Here is a 21,179-nt window from a genome sequence, read left to right as displayed (position 1 = left end):
TACGACTTCCATAGTATTCCATTTGTATTTGATGTCACTGTATGCTGGTTTTATATCTGTGAGCTGCCCCGAATCTCTCTGGGGAGATGGTGGCGGGGTACAAAAATAAAATAATAATAATAATAATAATAATTATTATTATTATTATTATTATTATTATTATTATTATTATTATTATTATAGCAGTGTCCCACCCCATTCTGTCAGGCAGGACAATGAAATTACTATTATATTATTATCCTTTGTTCTTCTTTATTATTACAGTAGAGTCTCACTTATCCAACACTCGCCTATCCAACATTCTGGATTATCCAATGCATTTTTGTAGTCAATGTTTTCAATATATCGTGCTATTTTGGTGCTAAATTTGTAAATACAGTAATTACAACATAACATTATTGCCTATTGAACTACTTTTTCTGTCAAATTTGTTGTATAACATGAAGTTTTGGTGCTTAATTTATAAAATCATAACCTAATTTGATGTTTAATAGGCTTTTCCTTAATCCCTCCTTATTATCCAAGATATTCGCTTATCCAAGCTTCTGCCGGCCTGTTTAGCTTGGATACGTGAGACTCTCTTGTATATGGTACATTTATTATTTTTCTCTATTATTATTGGTATTATTACATTTAATATTTTTCTCTATAATTGTTGCTACTATTACATTTATTTTACTCTTATTATTATTATTATTATTATTATTATTATTATTATTATTATTATTATTATTATTATTATTCTGCCGGCCTGTTTACGTTGGATAAGCGAGACTCTACTGTACATACTAGCTTGGGTTCCCAGCATTATCCGGGTTATTTGAAAAAGTCAGTTTCTTAATTGTACAAAATGCAAAAGGTTGTGGGTGACCTACAACTCACATCATGCCAGGTTAACACCCCCCCCCCCAAAAACAAACTCCATCAGAAATTGAAGCTTGTTATGTTGAGCAAGTTTGCTCTGGATTAATCATCGGTGGGGTTCAGTGTGCTCCCTGGATGTAGGGTGAACTACAACTCCCACTATGATGAGTCAGTGCCCTCAAACCCCTCCAGTAGGTTGAGTGTGCCAAGTTCTGTGTGCCAAGTTTCTACTAACTTCAAAGTAAGGGATGTGACGTAAACAGGATAGAGTGAAAGCACAGTAAAACCTGTCTAGCAGGCATGTCTGATCAATGAAAAAAATGTTTCAATTCTCGTTTCTAAAGTATGGGGCGCCTGCGCTTCGATATAGAAAGTATTTCCGATTTTTTTCACCCAAAAATTTCGGATATTTCCGAAAATTCGTAATGATTCTAAATGTTTCTAGAATGGCGGACGCGCATGCGCAATCGCTACACACCGGGCTTGTATGACAATCTTCCATGTGGACGCAGAGGACGTTAGCCCACACCTTTGCGTCCATCATGGAAGCTTCTGATTGGCCGGGGAGCGGCAGCCATGTTAGGCTGCGCTAAGCTCCCATTCAAGGTAAGTTGCAGAAACAAAAAAAAATTTTTTTAAATATTTTTAAAAATATATTAAAAAAATTTTTTGGAGAGGGGGGAAATTAACGAAACATTAAGAGACAATTAGAGAATGGGCCAACAATGGTTCAAATTACATTGCTGGTTGCGCTGTGAGACAACGTCTCGGAATGTGTATCAAAAAGCGAGAACAATCCGAAATAATTCCGATATACGATTCAAAACAATTTTTTTGACATGTCTACTGTCTAGGCATGCTTTGGAAACAGGGAAAGGATTCCCTCAATCTAACTCTATCATCTATCTGACTACATTTAGACTTGAATAGTTCAGGATGATTCCCAACAGCTTCCAACTCTATGATTCTATGCAAAAACATTAAATACATATGCAAACATTACATGATTTTGCAGGCCAAGTGCAATGTTTGGGGGCATTACCGTTGTTGTTTGGAACTGGTTTCACCTTGTAATGGTGACTCTTTTATCTCTTGTAGACGGTTAACATTTTCTAGGTTTGTTTTCACTGTTTTGGAGCACCCAAATCAGGGAGGGAAGGGGAAAGCCTTGAAGTCGTAGTTTGCATTTTGGGGAAGAGAAAGAGCTGCAAAACTAGAACTCCTAAGGTTGCATAAAATTGAGCATTGACAATGACAGCAATGCCAAACTGCAACTCAGAGTCCTGGGAATTGTAGTTTGCAATAAAAACCATGTTTTTATTAGTTCTTGTCATTTGTTTTTATTGGCTAATGCTTACATGTTTATAATTGTGCATGTTTTTTGTCTATTGTTGTGTTTTATATTGCTATTGTTTTTATTCGGGCTTGGCCCCATGTAAGACGCCCTGAGTCCCTTTTGGGGAGATAGAGGCAGGGTATAAAAATAAAGTTATTATTATTATTATTATTATTATTATTATTATTAGGACAGAGAAGGCAAAATAGGTGCAAAACTAGAACTCTAGAGGTTGGATAGAATTGAGCCCCGGCCAGTAAAGTGATGCTGGAAGCTCCTTCTTTGGAAGCTTTGAAACAGAGGCTGGATGGCCATCTGTTGGGAGGGCTTTGAATGCAATTTTCCTGCTTCTTGGCATAATGGGGTTGGATTGGATGCCCCACCAGATCTCTTCCAACTCTATGATTCTATGATCCTTAAAAACCTATTTCTGTTTGTTGGCTTATGGAGAGGAGGATGAATAAGCTACGACTGATTTCTTTTTAAAAAAAATACTTTTTATTAAAGATTTTCTAAATATTTGTACAACGAAAGAGTGGGAACATTATTTATAGAAAAGTTTGAAAAAGAAAGAAAAAAAGTGAGATAAAAGGAGAGAGAAAAAAAGGTATTGAGCTTCTGTTCATCTCTTATTTCTGTCCATTATTCTTCAAGTCTATTTATTTTCAGTTCTCTCCCTTTTGTTTATAGCTACGACTGATTTCATCTTGGTGGATGAATCTGACAATGACTATTTTAATTTCAAAGAGCCATATTTTTCATATCGTAATACAGATTTTAATTGTGTAATCGAATCAGTTTTGGACTGACTAATTTATATCTTTCAGCCAAATGTTTTAATTTGCATTTTATTATTGTATTTGGCATTTAATGTTTGCTGTTTTCGTGCACGGAAGGCGCCCCGAGTCCCTTTGGGGAGAGCGGGTGGGTGAAAAATAAAGTTATTTACTTATTATTTCTTTCTCCGTTTGCAATTGTGGGCAAGCAATTGAAAGCATCGTCGCCATAACTCATTGCTCGAAATCCTAGAAACGCACAGGCTGGGCACGGGGGTGTTTGCGCAGGAGATCTCCTGCCAGCATTGAACATACCCAGCAACAATTGGAGATATTTTAAGCCACAGATGCGAGGGAGTTTAATGGATTTATGGCCTCATTGTAAGAGACAAACAGATCAGCAAATTCTTCTAGAAGGACCCAAACCGGGAGGGTGACAATGGCCAGGAAGCCATTGGGAGGAACCGGGGTTGGATGGATTCGGGGGGTCTCTTGGCAGGAAAGTTCTGGGTCCAATTCAAGGGAAAAGGTGGCCAGGGTTGTTTGGAAAACTAAATTTCTCCTTCGTGGTCTCTCTGAAATAGCACATATGGTATTTTCTTGTTCCTGTGCAGTCAGTTCAGAATCTTCTAGAGCTCTAAGATACATTTTGGTGGAAGCCCCGCCCACCTTCCCCATGGAGCAGGGAAATACCATATGTGCGAATTTCACAGATGACCACTCGGAGAAACATGGTTACAGCTAAGCAACCTTTACATATTACTGTCTTGGGTACCCGGGTTATTTGAAAAAGTCAGTTTTTAAATTGTCCAAAATCCATAAGGTTGTGGGTGAACTACAACTCACCTCAGATTTACCACCAGAAAATCCATCAGTACTTGAAGTGTGTCATGTTGGGCAAGTTTGCTCTGGATGCATCATGGGTGAAGTTCAGTGTGCTCTCTGGCTGTAGAGTAAACTACAACTCCCACTATGTTGAGTCAGTCCCTTCAAACCCCTTCAATACATTGAGATAGTCATGGAGTTCTGTGTGCCATGTTTGGTCCAGGTCTATCATTGATGGAAGTCTCGACTTTCCCTGGAGAATAAATGCAGTCGGGACCCATTTTAAATGCTATTATTATTATTATTATTATTATTATTATTATTGGCTGCAGTTGGACCTTACTTTAAATGCCATGTTTCCAAGAGATGGTCTTGGGAACTGCAGTTTCCCAAGGTCCTTGAACCTTCTCTGGGTGCATCTATATTGTGAAACGGATGCTGCTGGATCTTACTTTAAATACCGTAGACTGAAAGCACTGTGGACTCAAACAATCTGGACCAAACTTGGCACGAATACTCATTATGTCCAAATGGGAACACTGATGGAGTTTGGGGAAAATAAAGCTTGACATTTGGGAGTTGCAGTTGCTGGGATTTATAGTTCACTTGGGAGTCTCAGAAACAGCCCTCTGAATGTAGGTGAACTACAACTCCCAAACTCAAAGTCAATGCCCACCAAACCCTTCCAGTATTTTCCTCTGGTCATGGGAGTTCTGTGTGCCAAGATTGGGTCAGTTCCATTGTTGTTGGAGTTCAGAATGCTTTTTGATTATAGGTGAACTATACATCCCAGCAACTACAACTCCCAAATGACAAAATCAATTCCCTTGCAACCCCAACCAGTATTCAAATTTGGGCCTATTGGTTATTTGTTCCAAATGTGGTCCAGTGAACGAAAATACATCCTGCTTATCAGATGTTGACATTACAATTCATAACAGTAGCAGAATGACAGTTTTGAAGTATCAATGAAAATAATGTAATGGTTGGGGGTCAGCACAACATGAGGAACTGGATTAAGGGATTGCAGCATCAGGGAGGTTGAGAACCACTGCCGTAAAGGAAGACACTATCCAAACCCTCCCGACAGATGGCCATCCCACCTCCACCGAACTCCGAGGCAGCAGAATATTCCACTGCTGAACAACCCTCAAAATCGAAGAGAACCTTTTGGACACTCTCTCTTGTCTGCTTCTGACTCCTTGCTCTAAGACAAACCAGTGAAGGCTTTCCCTTAGGCTGAGCGAGTGGGACTTTCTCCCAGTGGGTTTCCATGGCTGACAACATAGGGATCCGAATCCCAATCTCTCCCCAAAAAGTCCCGATTTGGCATTCAAGCGGATGCTCCGCTCTGGCTTCGAAATGCGTCCAGCGGAAAGGCCGCATTCCAGCACTTCCTTTCCAAAAGGAAAGCTGCCTTGTCCTCCAGCAAAAGGGAAAACAGCCAGCCAACCCACGGTCCTCCCTCAAATACCAACAGAAATACCTTTTGGAAAGAATGTCTGTCTTGCTTCTCTGTGGATTCCTCCAAGCAGGTGGCTCCTGATTGTTGTGTTGATTGTTTATTGCCTGGGTTTTGTTTTGCACTTGTTGTATTTCGTATTTTGTATCACACCTTGAGTCCCTCTGGGAGATGGTGGCTGCATATAAATAAAGTTGTTGTTGTTATTATTATTATTATTATTATTATTATTATTATTATTATTATTATTTTATTATGACACAGCAAACAAGATAGATATGCTGGATTTCATATCACAAAATCACAAGTCGAACACTTCCCAAGTGTCTAGGACTGTGTGATGTATTATTATTATTATTATTATTATTATTATTATTATTATTATTTTATTATGACACAGCAAACAACATAGATATGCTGGATTTCATATCACAAAATCACAAGTCGAACACTTCCCAAGTGTCTAGGACTGTGTGATGTATTATTATTATTATTATTATTATTATTATTATTATTATTATTTTATTATGACACAGCAAACAACATAGATATGCTGGATTTCATATCACAAAATCACAAGTCGAACACTTCCCAAGTGTCTAGGACTGTGTGATGTATTATTATTATTATTATTATTATTATTATTATTATTATTATTATTATTATTTTATTATGACACAGCAAACAAGATAGATATGCTGGATTTCATATCACAAAATCACAAGTCGAACACTTCCCAAGTGTCTAGGACTGTGTGATGTATTATTATTATTATTATTATTATTATTATTATTATTATTATTATTATTATTTTATTATGACACAGCAAACAAGATAGATATGCTGGATTTCATATCACAAAATCACAAGTCGAACACTTCCCAAGTGTCTAGGACTGTGTGATGTATTATTATTATTATTATTATTATCAACACAACGACGTTGTATGGCACAGCAAACAAGATAGATATGCTGGATTTCGTTTCGCAAAACCACAAGTCGAACACTTCCCAAGTGTCTAGGACTGTGTGATGTATTTTCTGATGATGTGTGCAGATCCCAGTAGGGTGGCCTTTTGCAGTTGGCAAGATAGATAGGTTTGTGATCCCACCATTATTATTATTATTATTATTATTATTATTATTATTATTATTATTATTATTTTATTGTATGACACAGCAAACAAGATAGATATGCTGGATTTCATATCACAAAATCACAAGTCAAATTATTGTTATTATTATTATTATTATTATTATTATTATTATTATTATTTTATGACACAGCAAACAAGACAGATAGGTTTGTGATCCCACCATCATCATCATCATCATCATTATTATTATTATTATTATTATTATTATTATTATTATTATTATTATTATTATTTTATGACACAGCAAACAAGATAGATAGGTTTGTGATCCCACCATTATTATTATTATTATTATTATTATTATTATTATTGACACAAAGACAGAGTATGACACAGCAAACAAGATGGATATGCTGGATTTCGTTTCACAAAATCACAAGTCGAACACTTCCCAAGTGTCTAGGACTGTTGTTATGTTGTTGTTATTATTATTATTATTATTATTATTATTATTATTATTATTATTATTATTATTATTTTATGACACAGCAAACAGGATAGATAGGTTTGTTATCCCACCATTATTATTATTATTATTATTATTATTATTATTATTATTATTATTGTATGACACAGCAAACAAGATAGATATGCTGGATTTTGTATCACAAAATCACAAGTCGAACACTTCCCAAGTGTCTAGGACTGTGTGATCTATTTTCGGATGATGTGTGCAGATCCCAGCAGAGTGGCCTTTTGCAGTTATTATTATTATTATTATTATTATTATTATTATTATTATTATTATTATTATGACACAGCAAACAAGATAGATATGCTGGATTTTGTATCACAAAATCACAAGTCGAACACTTCCCAAGTGTCTAGGACTGTGTGATGTATTTTCGGATGATGCTGCAGATCCCAGTTGGGTGGCCTTTTGCAGTTGGCAGATCGTGATTTTGTCAATGCCTATTGTTTCCAAATGCCGGCTGACATCTTTTGGCACGGCACCCAGTGTGCCCATCACCACTGGGACCACCTGCACTGGTTTCTGCCAGAGTCTTTGAAGTTCAATCTTGAGGTCCTGATAGCGGCTGAGTTTTTCCTGTTGTTTTTCGTCAATGCGATTGTCACCACTCAATGATCCAAACCTTTTTCCTTTCCACAACTGTGATGTCTGGTGTGTTGTGTTCCAGAACTTTGTCAGTCTGGATTCTGAAGTCCCACAGTATCTTTGCGTGCTCATTTTCCAATACTTTTGCAGGTTTGTGATCCCACCAGTTCTTTCCTGCTGGGAGGTGGTACTTGAGGCATAAGTTCCAATGGATCATTTGGGCCACACAGTTGTGCCTCTGTTTGCAGTCTGTCTGTGCGATTTTCTTACAGCAGCTGAGGATATGATCAATGGTTTCGTCGGTTTCCTTGCTCAGTCTGCATTTTGGGTCATCAGCTGATTTTTCGATCTTGGCCTGAATTGCTTTTGTCCTGATGTCTTGCTCCTGGGCTGCAAGGATCAGGCCTTCTGTCTCCTTCTTCAGGGTCCCATTCGTGAGCCAGAGCCAGGTCTTCTATTATTATTATTATTATTATTATTATTATTATTAATGGCCTTTGTCCTGATGTCTTGCTCCTGGGCTGCAAGGATCAGGCCTTCTGTCTCCTTCTTCAGGATCCCATTCGTGAGCCACAGCCAGGTCTTCTATTATTATTATTATTATTATTATTATTATTATTATTAATTGCATTTGTCCTGATGGCTTGCTCCTGGGCTGCAAGGATCAGGCCTTCTGTCTCCTTCTTCAGGGTCCCATTCGTGAGCCACAGCCAGGTCTTCTATTATTATTATTATTATTATTATTATTATTATTATTATTAATTGCATTTGTCCTGATGGCTTGCTCCTGGGCTGCAAGGATCAGGCCTTCTGTCTCCTTCTTCAGGGTCCCATTCGTGAGCCAAAGCCAGGTCTTCTCCTTATCAGCTTTTCCTTCAATTTTGTCATGGAACTTTCCATGCAATGTTTTGTTGTGTCAGCTGTCAGCTCTAGTTTGTAGTGCAGTCTTCTTGGACTGATTCTTTGTCTGCTGTGCTTTGAGTCAAATTGCACAAATGCAACACCCTCCATAGCATATCCTCAGTCTTTGCAATGATGGTAAGCCTTTCCAGTGCAAGCAGCCTCTTTTCCAACAACTTGTCTCATCTTCTCTCTTCTTTGCAGCACCAGCTGACTTCCCCGGGGAGCGTGGCCTCCTCCCGGGGTTCCAGCGTCCCCGGCTCGCCCTCCAGCATCGTGGTGAGTCCTCCCTTTTCTCGTTTTCCCTCCTTCCTGCATATGCACTCCAAGAACAATCCCAAAATCCCAAAGAGTTGGGCATCGAAATGACGGGAGTGGTGAATAATAATGTAATAATCTCCTATTTGCTAGCATGGTGGAGAGTAAGGCAAAGAAAGACCTCTTCCATTCAATAGCCATCCTAGTCCATTATGACTTGGCTTCCCTGGGAGACTCGTTTCAGAACAAAAGAGTCCAGGGAAGCTCCTGCTGGGCATTTCTCAAAGGCCACGCTTGGTTCCTTTGATCGTGATACGTCAACACAATCAACATAAACAGCGGTGTCTTTGTATTTCCAAACATTCAGCCACAGAGATAGGAACTTGGGGGCTGAGATGCAGCTTTTAAGGGACAGAATTCTTCCTCAAGGCTTCCCGCCTCTTCTGTCGATATTGTTTACTAAGCACTGGCCAGAGAGAGACATCACCGCCGCCGGTCAGTCTCGGCCACCCTCCATCGCTCCTCCGTCTCTTCTCCCTCTCCAGGCCAGAATGGACAATGAGGTGCTGGGCTACAAGGACCTGGCGGCCATCCCCAAGGACAAGGCCATCCTGGACATCGAGCGCCCGGACCTCATGATCTACGAGCCCCACTTCACCTACTCGCTCCTGGACCACGCCACGGAGCGGCCGCGCAGCCGGGAGGTGAGTCGGACGCAGGGCCAAAATCTATGGGCTCCTGGGTCTGGGCAGCTGGACCCCACCCTTGAACCCATTGTTTGTGGGGATGGAAGAGCCATGGATGTCCTTAAGAGACCCTCCAGCTGCAACGGAGCAAAAGGCTTGTGAGGCTAAAAAGGAAGGAGGGCAAAGAATGGGGCCAAATGAGGACACCGTGGCAGGGAGTTCCACAGCCACCAAGGTTGCATCTCCACTGTGTAACGAATTCAGTTTGACACCACTTTAACTGCTATTATTATTACAGTAGAGTCTCACTTATCCAAGCTAAACGGGCCGGCAGAACCTTGGATAAGCGAATATGTTGGATAATAAGGATGGATTAAGGAAAAGCCTATTAAACATCCAATTAAGTTATGATTTTACAAATTAAGCACCAAAACATTATTTATTTATTTATTTATTTATTTACAGCCTTTATATTCCGCCCTTCTTTTTCACCCCGAAGGGGACTCAGGGCGGATCACATTACACATATAGGCAAACATTCAATGCCTTTTAACATAGAACAAAGACAAGACAAACATCGGCTCCGAGCGGGCCTCGAACTCATGACCTCCTGGTCAGAGTGATTCATTGCAGTTAATTGCAGCTGGCTTGCTCTCCCGCCTGCGCCACAGCCCGGGCCCAGTAGAGTCTCACTTATCCAAGCTAAACAGGCCGGCAGAACCTTGGATAAGCGAGTATCTTGGATAATAAGGAGGGATTAAGGAAAAGCCTATTAAACATCCAATTAAGTTATGATTTTACAAATTAAGCACCAAAACATCATGTTATACAACAAATTTGTCAGGAAAAGTAGTTCAATACGCAGTAATGTTATGGTGTAATTACTGTGTTTACGAATTTAGCACCAAAATATCATGACATATTGAAAACATTGGCTACAAAAATGCATTGGATAATCCAGAACCTTGGATAAGCGAGTATCTTGGATAATAAGGAGGGATTAAGGAAAAGCCTATTAAACATCAAATTAGGTTATGATTTTACAAATTAAGCACCAAAACACGTTAGACAACAAATTTCACAGAAAGAGTAGTTCAATACGCAGTAATGTTATGGTGTAATTACTGTATTTACGAATTTAGGACCAAAATATCACGATATATTGAAAAAATTGACTACAAAAATGCATTGGATAATCCAGAACCTTGGATAAGCGAGTCTTGGATAAGTGAGACTCTACTGTACCTCATTAATGGCGTGTGCACTTGCGCATGAAGGAAAACATTATTGTCAGTGGGGAAACTTGAGGGGCCCTTCTCTCCCTCATTTTTTGACCTGTCCTAATGAAATTTGCGACAATGGTAGAACACATTTACTACTGTTAGCTCACCAAATCTAAGAACATTTGACTTATCCTCAGATTTTTGGCGAATGTTCAAAGTTTTTATTTAAAAAAACCATTTTTTAATAATAACAAAAATCTGTTCCTGGTTTGGAAGTGTTATTTCCTGTTTCATTGGGTTTTCTGGGGCTGAGAGTGTGCGACTTGCCCAAGATCACCTGGTGGGTTTCCATGGCTGAGTGGGAATCAAGCCACAATCATAGACCAACTCTCAAACCAGTACACCAGCGGGCCGTTTTGAGACACCATGTTGTCTCAAACCAGCCCGCTGTTTCTTTCTATGAGGCTTAGCCCTGTTCTAACTATTCCCAGGAGGGAAAACGCTCGCCTTTTTCTCCATCTCCTTCCCTTGCCTGGCAGTGAAGCAAGAGGCAGCCCTCATCTCCGGGAAGTGCTTTTATCTCCTTCTCCTCCCCTTGCCCAGCAGAAGCGCTGTCGCCCGAATATCCAAATAATAATAATAATTATTATTATTATTTGGATATTATTATTATTATTATTTTATTATTATATTTTTATTATTTTATTATTATTATTAAAAATAATAATTATTTTATTACTGTATTATTATTTTATTTTTTACCCGCCCCATCTCCCCAAAGGGACTCGGGGCAGCTTACATGGGGCCAAGCCCAGGATAAACAGACAATGTAATAACACAACAATAAAACAAATCAATCAACAATAGAATAGATCATAAAACTAAGAAGGTCACATAAAATAGACATACTTTGGTAAAATCCTGGGTTGCGAGGCCATTAAATAAATGGGCTCCAACGCTTCAAATTAGAAGGTTAATTCTGAAAGGCCAGACCACCTCGGAACCTCATTCGGAACCCAAAAAGATACGATTTTATTTACGATTAACGACGATTCCGAGAAATTTGCTCATCCCTAATGGCTGCAAGTATTTGCATTAAAGTAGAAGTAATTAAGGACGTGTAGCAATGGCTGGGACCTGTGTTTGTGTCACGGTCATTTTGCAGACCCCCTGTCCAAAGGGAGCCACACACAATGCGCTTCCTGTTGTCCGCGGCCTTCGTTCCCGTCCTTTCCGTGCCATTTCCAGCCAACCCAGGATCCAGGGCTGAACCCGGAATGCCTTCAATAATCTCACTCTCTCCCACCCCCTTCTCTCTTCCTTTCTCCCTTTTCTCTCCGCAGCGTTCCCTCTCTCCCAAATCTCTCTCTCCTCCTCCTTCTCCAGAAGTAAGTGCCGCTCGGAGCCGCCTGAGAAGCCGGGGACCAGGAACGGGGTGCAAAAATAGGGGGTGAAGGCCGTGATCTCCCACCCGCTCACTCCTATCTCCTTGCATGCCGGGAGTGGCTGTTCCATGCATCTCCGTCCATGTCTCCTGTGTCAGATTTCGGGGCAACTGGAGCAAGGCTGGGGCCGATTTCCCTGCCCAGGGTTATTGGCAAAACGTTCCAAGTGGATGTCCGTATGAGCATAGCTTGGGAAAGGTGGAATACATGAAAGGGTTTATTTATTTATTTATTTATTTATTTATTTTATTTACAACATTTATACCCCACCCTTCTCACCCGAGGGGACTCAGGGCGGCTTACAAAAATTGGCAAAATTTAATGCCCAAAAATGCAATCATAAAAACAATACATACAGATCCATTAATAACATTGTTAAAGCACATTATAAAAACCTTAAAAAGGTTACACTTTAACACAAAGAACAACATTAGACATACAGATTCATCTCAGTTTCCGGGCAGATGTTGACTCTTCTTGATTGGTGTTGATAACACAAACCTTCTCAACATAAGGACCTTGTAAACATTTCCTTAACTTAAAGGAGCCATTGTCTCTGGTTAATGTAAACACATTGTTTTTCCCCAAAAATGCAACAGTTAATCATTCGTCACAGTTCTTATCAGCAACTTTTAATTACAGTTCAGCAAGCAGGCAGTTAGTCATTGCAGGTCTTAATCTTAGAATTGTATCTTCAGCCAAATAAGGCCCCGTCCACACACCTTTCATACAATTCATTCAAACCATATACAGTAGAGTCTCGCTTATCCAGTGTAAACGGGCCGGCAGAATGTTGGATAAGCGAATATGTTGGATAATAAGGAGGCATTAAGGAAAAGCCTATTAAACATCAAATTAGGTTATGATTTTACAAATTAAGCACCAAAACATCATGTTTAACAACAAATTTGACAGAAACAGTAGTTTAATACACAGTAATGCTATGTAGCAATTACTGTATTTACGAATTTAGCACCAAAATATCACGATGTATTGAAAACATTGACTACAAAAATGTGTTGGATAATCCAGAACACTGGATAAGCAAGTGTTGGATAAGTGAGACTCTACTGTATCATATTTCTGTGACACATTGTCATGCATATGTTCGAGTTAGTAGGGATCCCAGGGGTCATCCAGTCCAACCCCTTTCTGCCATAAAGGAAGGCACAATCCAAGCACTCCCGACAGATGGCCATCCAGCCTCTGCAGAAACATCTAGGGGAGGGTCCTGGTGGGGGGTCCTGGCTCCCAGACCTGCTCCAGAGGCTCGTCCCCTCCCCAAGTGTCTGCATGTTTGTGTGCAAGGGAACGGGCTCGCTTTTTGCCTTTCGCAGCGAATGGCTCGCCGTCCTTGGAGATTTCGGGGGGTGTCTTATGCATGCGAGGGCTGTGGGGTGAAGGGAGGTTGGTGACCCCTTTCCCCGTCACATCGCCCCCCCTCTCTCCTTATAGGTCACTCGGGACTCGGTGGAGGGCAAATCCCCCAGCAACGCCTCCCAGGCCGCCCTTCGCCGGGCAGGAAGCGCCGCCGGCCGCCTGGGAGTCCACCACTTCCACCACCCAGGTAGGCTGTTGCACCCCAAGGCAGCGTGAGCACTCGGAAACCAGACAAGAGCCCATATAACACACAATATATTTATTAAAGCAATTATATATCCAAAGGAAATTAGGTATAGAGTCCGGGTAAGGAATAGATATTTTTAGAAAGTCAATGGTAGTTCCAAATGGGTAAAAGAAAAGGTCCAATATTATGATCCACAATGCGAACTCGATAGCTCTCTTTAAGGAAGATAGATTGTCCAAAGACTGAGTCAGTATAACAGAGTTGCAATAAGCAAAGTTCAGGTCCACTAGAAATGCTTCGTCCTAATCCAAGGTAGCAAGGTAATAGGGCTGAGACGAATCTTGAATCAGGAACAAGGAAACAACTGGATTGAAGCCCAGGTCTACTTGAGTGTTGCGGCACGGCAACGGCCCAACTGGAACTGGAAACTTGGCATGGAAACAAACAGGAGCTGGAGACTGGAATCCTCTCTCAAGGAAAAGCAAAGTTGACACCGCAAGAAAACTACTGGGCAAAACACTTTTATCAGATTTCAAACTGTCCACAATTAGGGAGTACAAACTCTCAGAACTTTCTCATGGGAACACTAACCATTATCCCATCTGTTCACTTATCTCTGGCTCCAGCGGACCCCCTGTTTTGCACTTCGCTCTCTGGTCACAAAATCTCTACGATTAAAACTCGCATTCTCCGGCGTCTCAACAACATCTGGCACTATCAGCGAAGAAGGAGTAGAAGAATCCTCCCCAATTAGTGGGTCTCTAAAGTCAATCTCTCCAGGCACCTGCAGGAAATGTTAGTACAGTCCACAAAATCATCTGTGTTATTCATGTCCTGAATGACTGCAGGCCCTGGTGCCATGGCTGGCTGGGATCTAACATAGGCCTTGCTTCAGACCCTCATGGCCCCCCAAACAAAGACTTATAAAAATATAATAATAATATACTTTATTTATATCCCGCTCTATCTCCCCAAGAGGACTCAGGGAAGATTACAAAACACACATACGGCAAACATTCAGTGGTGTTATACAATTAACAAGGACAGACAAGACATAAACAGAGGCAAAGGCTTTCCCTTCCTCTCTTCCTTCCTTCCCGCAGACCCTGCCACAGTGGAGCTCAACATCTACAAGAAGCCTCCCATCTACAAGCAGAGAGGTGAGTGCCTCTTCCCAGGGGTCTCTCCCGTGGGCCTGGGGTCCGTGGGGGGCGTGGAGGGTGTTTGGGGGCGAAGGCTCACCCCCTTTCCTCCCTCCAGAACTCCCCACGACGCAAGCGCACCCCCAGGTGGGGAAGCACCTCATTGAGGACCAGATCATTGAGTCCTCCAAGTTCCCTGCTGCCCAGCCGCCGGACCCCAACCTGCCAGCCAAGATCGAGACCGACTACTGGCCGTGCCCCCCGTCCCTGGCCGTTGTGGGTACGTATATGGGGGGGAGACACCTTGATGCAGGCCACCCTGACCCATCTCCACCAGGAGCAAGTCTTTTGTATTTGGGTTGTTGTATGTCTTTTGGGCTGTGTGGCCATGTTCCAGAAGTATTCTCCTGACGTTTCGCCCACATCTATGGCAGGCATCCTCAGAGGTTGTGAGGCATGGAAGGTAAATATATATCTGTGGAGAGTCCAGGGTGTGACAAGAGTCCTTTGTCAGTTGGAAGCCAGCGTTAATGTTGCAATTAATCACCCTAATTAGCATTGGAAAGGTTTGTCTCTTGCCTGGGGGGGCATTCTTTGTTCAGAGTCATTAGCCGTCCCTGGGGCTCCTCTGCCCTCAGAGTGTTGCTTCCCATCTACTGTTCTGATTTTTGAGGTTTTTTTAATACTGGTAGCCAGATTTTGTTCATTTTCATGGTTTCCTCCTTTCTGTTGAAGTTGTCCGCATGCTTGTGGATTTCAATGGCTTCTCTGTGTAGTCTGACATGATAGATGTTCGAGTGGTCCAGCATTTCTGTGTTCTCAAATAGTATTCTGTGTCCAGGTTGGTTCATCAAGTGCTCTGCTATGGCTGATTTCTCTGGTTGAGTGAGTCTGCAGTGCCTTTCATGTTCTTTGACTCTTGTTTGGGCATGTTTGACTCGTGTTTGGGCGCCCAAACACAAGTCAAAGAACATGAAAGGCACTGCAGAAAGAAGGAAACCATGAAAATGAACAAAATCTGGCTACCACTATTTAAAAAACTCAAAAATCAGAACAGTAGATGGGAACCAATTTGCATGTTTTCAAACTGCTAGGTTGGCAGGAGCTGAGGCTAACAGCGGGCGCTCATTCCGCTCCCGGGATTTGAACCTGGGACCTTTTGGTCTGCAAGTTCAGCAGCTCAGCGCTTTAGCACACTGCGCCACCAGGGGCCATACATTTTCATAAAATTCATTCATACCCACACATATTGCATCCATATTTAATTAATGTGCACATCCTATTGACGTGACACCTCCTCCAAGCACTTTGGGGGCAAGTCCTTTGCCAGACCACTCCCTGCCTAAAACTTTTCTTGTTTTTTGTTTGCAGAGACCGAATGGAGGCAGCGGAAGGCCTCCCGGCGAGGAGGAGGTGGCGAAGGGGAGGAAGAGGAGGAGGCGAAGGACCTGCGAGAGGTGCAGGAGGAGGAGCTGAGCAAGGTAGGAGGCGAGAAGAGGTCGGGGACAGATAGCCAGGGAGTGCACCTCCCATCTGACCCCGCAGTGGAGGAGGGGCCTTGGGGTCTGCCGTGCCGTGCCGTGCCTTGCATTGCCCTCTTCCCGGCAGGTGGCCTCCAACCTGGGGAAGCTCATCTTGAAGGAGGAGATGGAGAGGGAGCGCTCGCTGCCCATCCGGAGGAAAACCCGCTCCCTCCCCGACCGGACGCCCCTCCACTCCTGTGAGCAAGGGAAGGGTCAGCGGGAGGCGGGCACTCAGGTCTTAGTGGACATTCTCTTCCCTCAATGATGGATCTTCTTCCCTTCCAGCCAGCTCCAAATCCTCGTCCCTTCCTACCTATGGGAGAAGCCCCTTGACCAGGGTAAGAGGCCGCATGCGGGGTCCTTGGAGCATTCTGGGGAGGGGGTTTCCCATTTTTCCTGGTGAGGAGGGCACCCTCCTTGAAGGTGGTCCCAAGACAGGGGCCTACTATAATACCGTATATACTCGAGCATAAGCCAACCCAAATATAAGCCGAGGCACCTAATTTTACCATAAAAAACTGGGGATACTTATTGACTCGAGTATAAGCCGAGGGTGGAAAATGCAGCAGCTATGGGTCAATTTCAAAATATAAAATAGATACCAATGAAATCCCTGCAATATTTGGAAGCCCTATGTTCATGTCTATCTATCGATCTAGACATCTCTCTCTATATAGATAATTATATCTGTATAGGATTTGCAAAGACTTGCAAACATGTTAGGCCCGGGTTGTGGCACAGGCTGGTGAGCAGCCAGCCTGCTGCAGCCAGCTGCAAAAAATTACTCTGACCAAGAGGTCATGGGTTCGAGGCCAGCTCGGAGCGTATGTTTGTCTTGTCTTTGTTCTATGTTAAAGGCATTGAATGTTTGCCTTATATGTGTAATGTGATCTGCCCTGACTCCTCCGGGGTGAGAAGGGCGGAATATAAATACTGTAAATAAATAAATAAATAAATAAACAAACATGTGAGGTAAAAATTCATATATAAAATAATGTATACACATAGATACAGATATACGGGTACATGGAAATCTCTAGCTATCTATATGTATATAGGATTTGCTAAGACTTGCAAACATATGAGGGGGAAATTCATATATAAAATTCATGTATATAGATAGATAGATAGATAGATAGATAGATAGATAGATAGATAGATAGATAGATACAAATCTAAAGGTACATAGTGATTGCAAAGGACCTCCCTGGCCTCTGTGACGTCACACTGCCCTTTCTTCCTGCAGCTCCAGTCCACGGAGTTCAGCCCCGCTGGGAGCGAGAAGAGCAGCCCAGGTGAGGAGGGATCCGGCGTGGGGCTTCACCCCACTCCCAGGCTTTGGGGTGCTGCTGCAGGGCCAGCCGCTCCCACTTCTTGGCCCGGCGATGTTACCTGTCCCCTTTCTCTCTTTGTGTCTTGCAGGTTTGCAGGTGAGCACAGGCCAAGGGTGCAAGAGGTCCGACGGGTGCTGTGAGAGGTCTCCCTCAGTCCTTTTTCCGTCCTTGGGGGCATCAGGACCCATTGAATGGCGGAGCGGAGACTAGGATGGGGCAGGGAGGCAAAGGGGACGGAAGCCCTGCCTTTGACATAGGGCTGACCTTTGAGAGGACATTCTCTCTTTCTATCTTCAGAATGGCCAAAGAGGACGCATGGACAGAGGCAGCTCCCTGCCTAGCATGCTGGAACAAAAGGTGAGGACCACTTGGTGTTTCTTGGAAGGGTGGGGAGCACATGCAATGCAATGGCCGTGGGAAACAGGGAACCCTCTGCAAGCCTTGTCGGTTGTTTTTCTTCCCAAGATCTACCCGTACGAGATGCTGATGGTGACAAACCGAGGGAGAGTCAAACTGCCCCCCGGAGTGGACAGGACGCGGCTAGAGGTACGGATCTCTACGGGGTTGTGTCCTTTTGTGCCCAAAGACCCAGTATTTTATTTATTTGTCCTAATAGGTGCCATCACCGCCCCCCTAGATCGCTGCAGTGCCCACCAGGGGGCGGTAATGCCCACTTTGGGAATCACTGATATAGACTAATGTTTCAATGTTTATATTGGAAAGCTTATATTGTACTTTTAAAAGTTGTCCATGATTTGATGTCATGGCCTATGGCTCGTGCCATAAACCGCTCATTCCTCTTCCGTTTCCGCGGTGGCAGCGGCACCTGTCCCCCCAGGATTTCCTGCGCGTCTTTGAGATGTCCCCGGATGAGTTTGGGAAGCTGGCCCTGTGGAGGCGGAACGAGATGAAGAAGAAGGCCTTCCTCTTCTGACCCCGGCCCCGGCGCCCGCCTGCACTGCCGGCCTGCGTGGAGTGTGTCGACCGTCTTGCGCCGCCGCCGGAATTTGGGGGCCGCCCTGGAGCCGGACCCAAGGAGTGGGGCGCGAGGGCCCCGAGGGAGGCAGGCAAGCCCCTCCCGCTCTCCGTGCTGTGTCTGCGGCTTAGGGACCGGGGTGGTGGGGGGCGCGGCACAGGGGGCGCAGGCGAGCCCCTCGCGGTGGCCCCTGCCCCCGCCTCCCTCCACTTCCCGGACACCCCTGGGTCCATCGGGGCAGGAAGCAGGCTCCACGGGCACAACCCTCCCCATCTCGCCACCCCGCTCTTGGACTCTCTCAACGACTGCCAGCTGATGTGAGTTGGAGGGGAAGAGAGCTTTCTCCAAGTCTGGCAGCCTTTCCCACTGTTTCAACCCACTCGCCACCTTACAATTTGTACCCTTGGTCCACTTCTGACACAATAGATAAATCAATGACCCACTAGCCTGGCTTCCCCCACAAAGAAGCACCACAGCCCCACTCCAGCATCTGTTGCCGGGAAGAACTCAGCTGCCATTGCCAGAGGGAGGGCTTAGGGTCAACACATTGGAAGAAGGGGGTCCAGGGCTACTTGCCCTTGGCCTCGGCCCCTAGCATCCTCCACCATTTCCCTCCTCTTTCCCTTGATGCCTTAGAATAGCAGGGTTGGGAGAGGCACTCAGGGGCCACCTTACCCACCCACCAGCCCTGCGCGAACCCCCACAGACAGTCACTCTCCCGACCTCTGTCCCAAAGCCAGCTCTTCCCCTGGACCCCAACCTGTTGTCATGATCTCATACTCATGCCATCCAATTACCAGCCCTCCTGGCATAGATCACAAAAGGGAGGACAGGATATGCCATAAAAGTCAACCACAACAACAACAAAAACAACTTCATTCTTGCATCCTGCCCCATCTCCTCAAGGGGACCCGGGGTGGCTTACATGGGGACCAAGTCCAGCAATCTATCTATATATATAAAAATGTTCTGACCATTTCTGCCTTCAAGTAAACAGCGAAACTAAACACCCCTGGTGGCGCAGTGTGTTAGAGCGCTGAGCTGCTGAACTTGTGGACCAAAAGGTCCCAGGTTCAAATCCCGGGAGCGGAGTGTTAGCCGCAGCTCCTGCCAACCTAGCAGTTGGTACTGCTCCAGCAGGAAGGTAACGGCGCTCCATGCAGTCATGCCGGCCACATGACCTGGAGATGTCTTTGGACAATGCCGGCTCTTCGGCTTAGAAATGGAGATGAGCACCAACCCCCAGAGTCGGACACAAATAGACTTCACGTCAGGGGAAAACCTTTACTTACTTACAGTAGAGTCTCACTTATCCAACATAAACGGGCTGGCAGAATGTTGGATAAGCAAGTATGTTGGATAATAAGGAGGGATTAAGAAAAAGCCTATTAAACATCAAATTAGGTTGTGATTTTACAAGTTAAGCACCAAAACATCATGTTGTATAACAAACTGACAGAAAACGCAGTTCAATACACAGTAACGTTATGTAGTAATTACTGTGTTTACGAATTTAGCACCAAAACATTGCAATGTATTGAAAACATTGACTATAAAACATTGGCTACTAACAAAAGATAGAATTGCATGAAATGAACTTAGAGCAACAACACTGTCGGAAATTAAATGCATAAAAAGTTCAGTCCTTGCTGCCTAGAGAAATAGCTGTGGATCCGGGCGGGAGGCAATCTGCGTTGGATAATCCAGAACGTTGGATAAGTGAATGTTGGATAAGTGAGACTCTACTGTATTTACAACATTCATATATTGCCCTTCCCACCCTAAAGGGGACTCTGGGCGGCTTACATGAGTGGCATTCTTCCATGCCCAAACAACAGGAATCAAACAACAATTTAAAACTACATATGTAAACATATTTTACATATGTAAACGGCGCTCCATGGAGTCATGCCAGCCACATGACCTTGGAGGTGTCTACGGACAACGCCGGCTCTTTGGCTTAGAAATGGAGATGAGCACCAACCCCCAGAGTCGGTCACAACTGGACTTAACGTCAGGGGAAAACCTTTACCTATGTAAACATTAGACAACTATTGTGCATAGATCCAAAGCCAGATAATGAGAGATAACCACATGTCTCAATCCAAACCCAATTCCAACTGTATTGCACAGATAATTATGCTGGGTCAAATGCTTGCTCCCACAGCTATGTTTGCACTTGTTTGCAAAATGACAGGAGGAAAGGGGCTGATTTAATTTCACTAGGCAGGGAGTTCCACAGATGAGAAGGCCCTGTCTCTCGTTCCCACCAGTTGCGCTTGCAAAGGAAGTGGGACTGAGAGTAGGGAGGTGATCTTAACCTCCGTGATGATTCAGAGGATACATTTGGACAGGTAAGCTGGGTCAGAACAGAGGAGTTGTATGCTCCCTGAATGGCGCTCCAGTTAGTAATCAGGCTAATTGAAGCATCCGAACAGTCTTCAAAGGCAGCCCCAGATAGAGCACGTTGCAGTAGTCTATACGAGATGCAACCAGTGCATGGACCATGGAGGTCAATGCTGACTTCCCAAGGTCCCTCCACTCCTTCTCTGGAGGGAGGAGAAGGGCTTTCCCATCTTGCGTCCCTTTCCTCCCCCTCTTTTCTGTGCAGCTCCTGCCTTGCTGTCCCCCGACCCCCTTTGCGCAAAC

General features: G+C 43.8%; 1 protein-coding gene across 1 annotated transcript in view; it reads left to right on the top strand.

Moving 5' to 3' along the window:
• The window catches only part of dmtn (dematin actin binding protein), a 31,402-nt gene extending 12,432 nt beyond the window's left edge, over positions 1 to 18,970 (top strand). Inside the window, exons 4-16 of the mRNA XM_062961243.1 lie at positions 8,581 to 8,655; positions 9,180 to 9,338; positions 11,887 to 11,931; positions 13,444 to 13,575; positions 14,439 to 14,715; positions 14,816 to 14,977; positions 16,069 to 16,178; positions 16,306 to 16,417; positions 16,506 to 16,558; positions 17,467 to 17,515; positions 17,643 to 17,650; positions 18,020 to 18,100; positions 18,375 to 18,970. Of these exons, the coding sequence (XP_062817313.1) occupies positions 8,581 to 8,655; positions 9,180 to 9,338; positions 11,887 to 11,931; positions 13,444 to 13,575; positions 14,439 to 14,715; positions 14,816 to 14,977; positions 16,069 to 16,178; positions 16,306 to 16,417; positions 16,506 to 16,558; positions 17,467 to 17,515; positions 17,643 to 17,650; positions 18,020 to 18,100; positions 18,375 to 18,488 (1,377 nt within the window). The 3' untranslated portion in view covers positions 18,489 to 18,970. The remainder of the gene's footprint in view (positions 1 to 8,580; positions 8,656 to 9,179; positions 9,339 to 11,886; positions 11,932 to 13,443; positions 13,576 to 14,438; positions 14,716 to 14,815; positions 14,978 to 16,068; positions 16,179 to 16,305; positions 16,418 to 16,505; positions 16,559 to 17,466; positions 17,516 to 17,642; positions 17,651 to 18,019; positions 18,101 to 18,374) is intronic.
• The last annotated feature ends 2,209 nt before the right edge of the window (positions 18,971 to 21,179 follow it).

The sequence above is a fragment of the Anolis carolinensis genome, unplaced genomic scaffold, assembly GCF_035594765.1.
Source record: "Anolis carolinensis isolate JA03-04 unplaced genomic scaffold, rAnoCar3.1.pri scaffold_8, whole genome shotgun sequence".
NCBI lineage: Eukaryota > Metazoa > Chordata > Lepidosauria > Squamata > Dactyloidae > Anolis > Anolis carolinensis.
The sequence above is the reverse complement of the archived record's forward strand: the minus strand, read 5'-3'. Positions and strand labels throughout refer to the sequence as shown.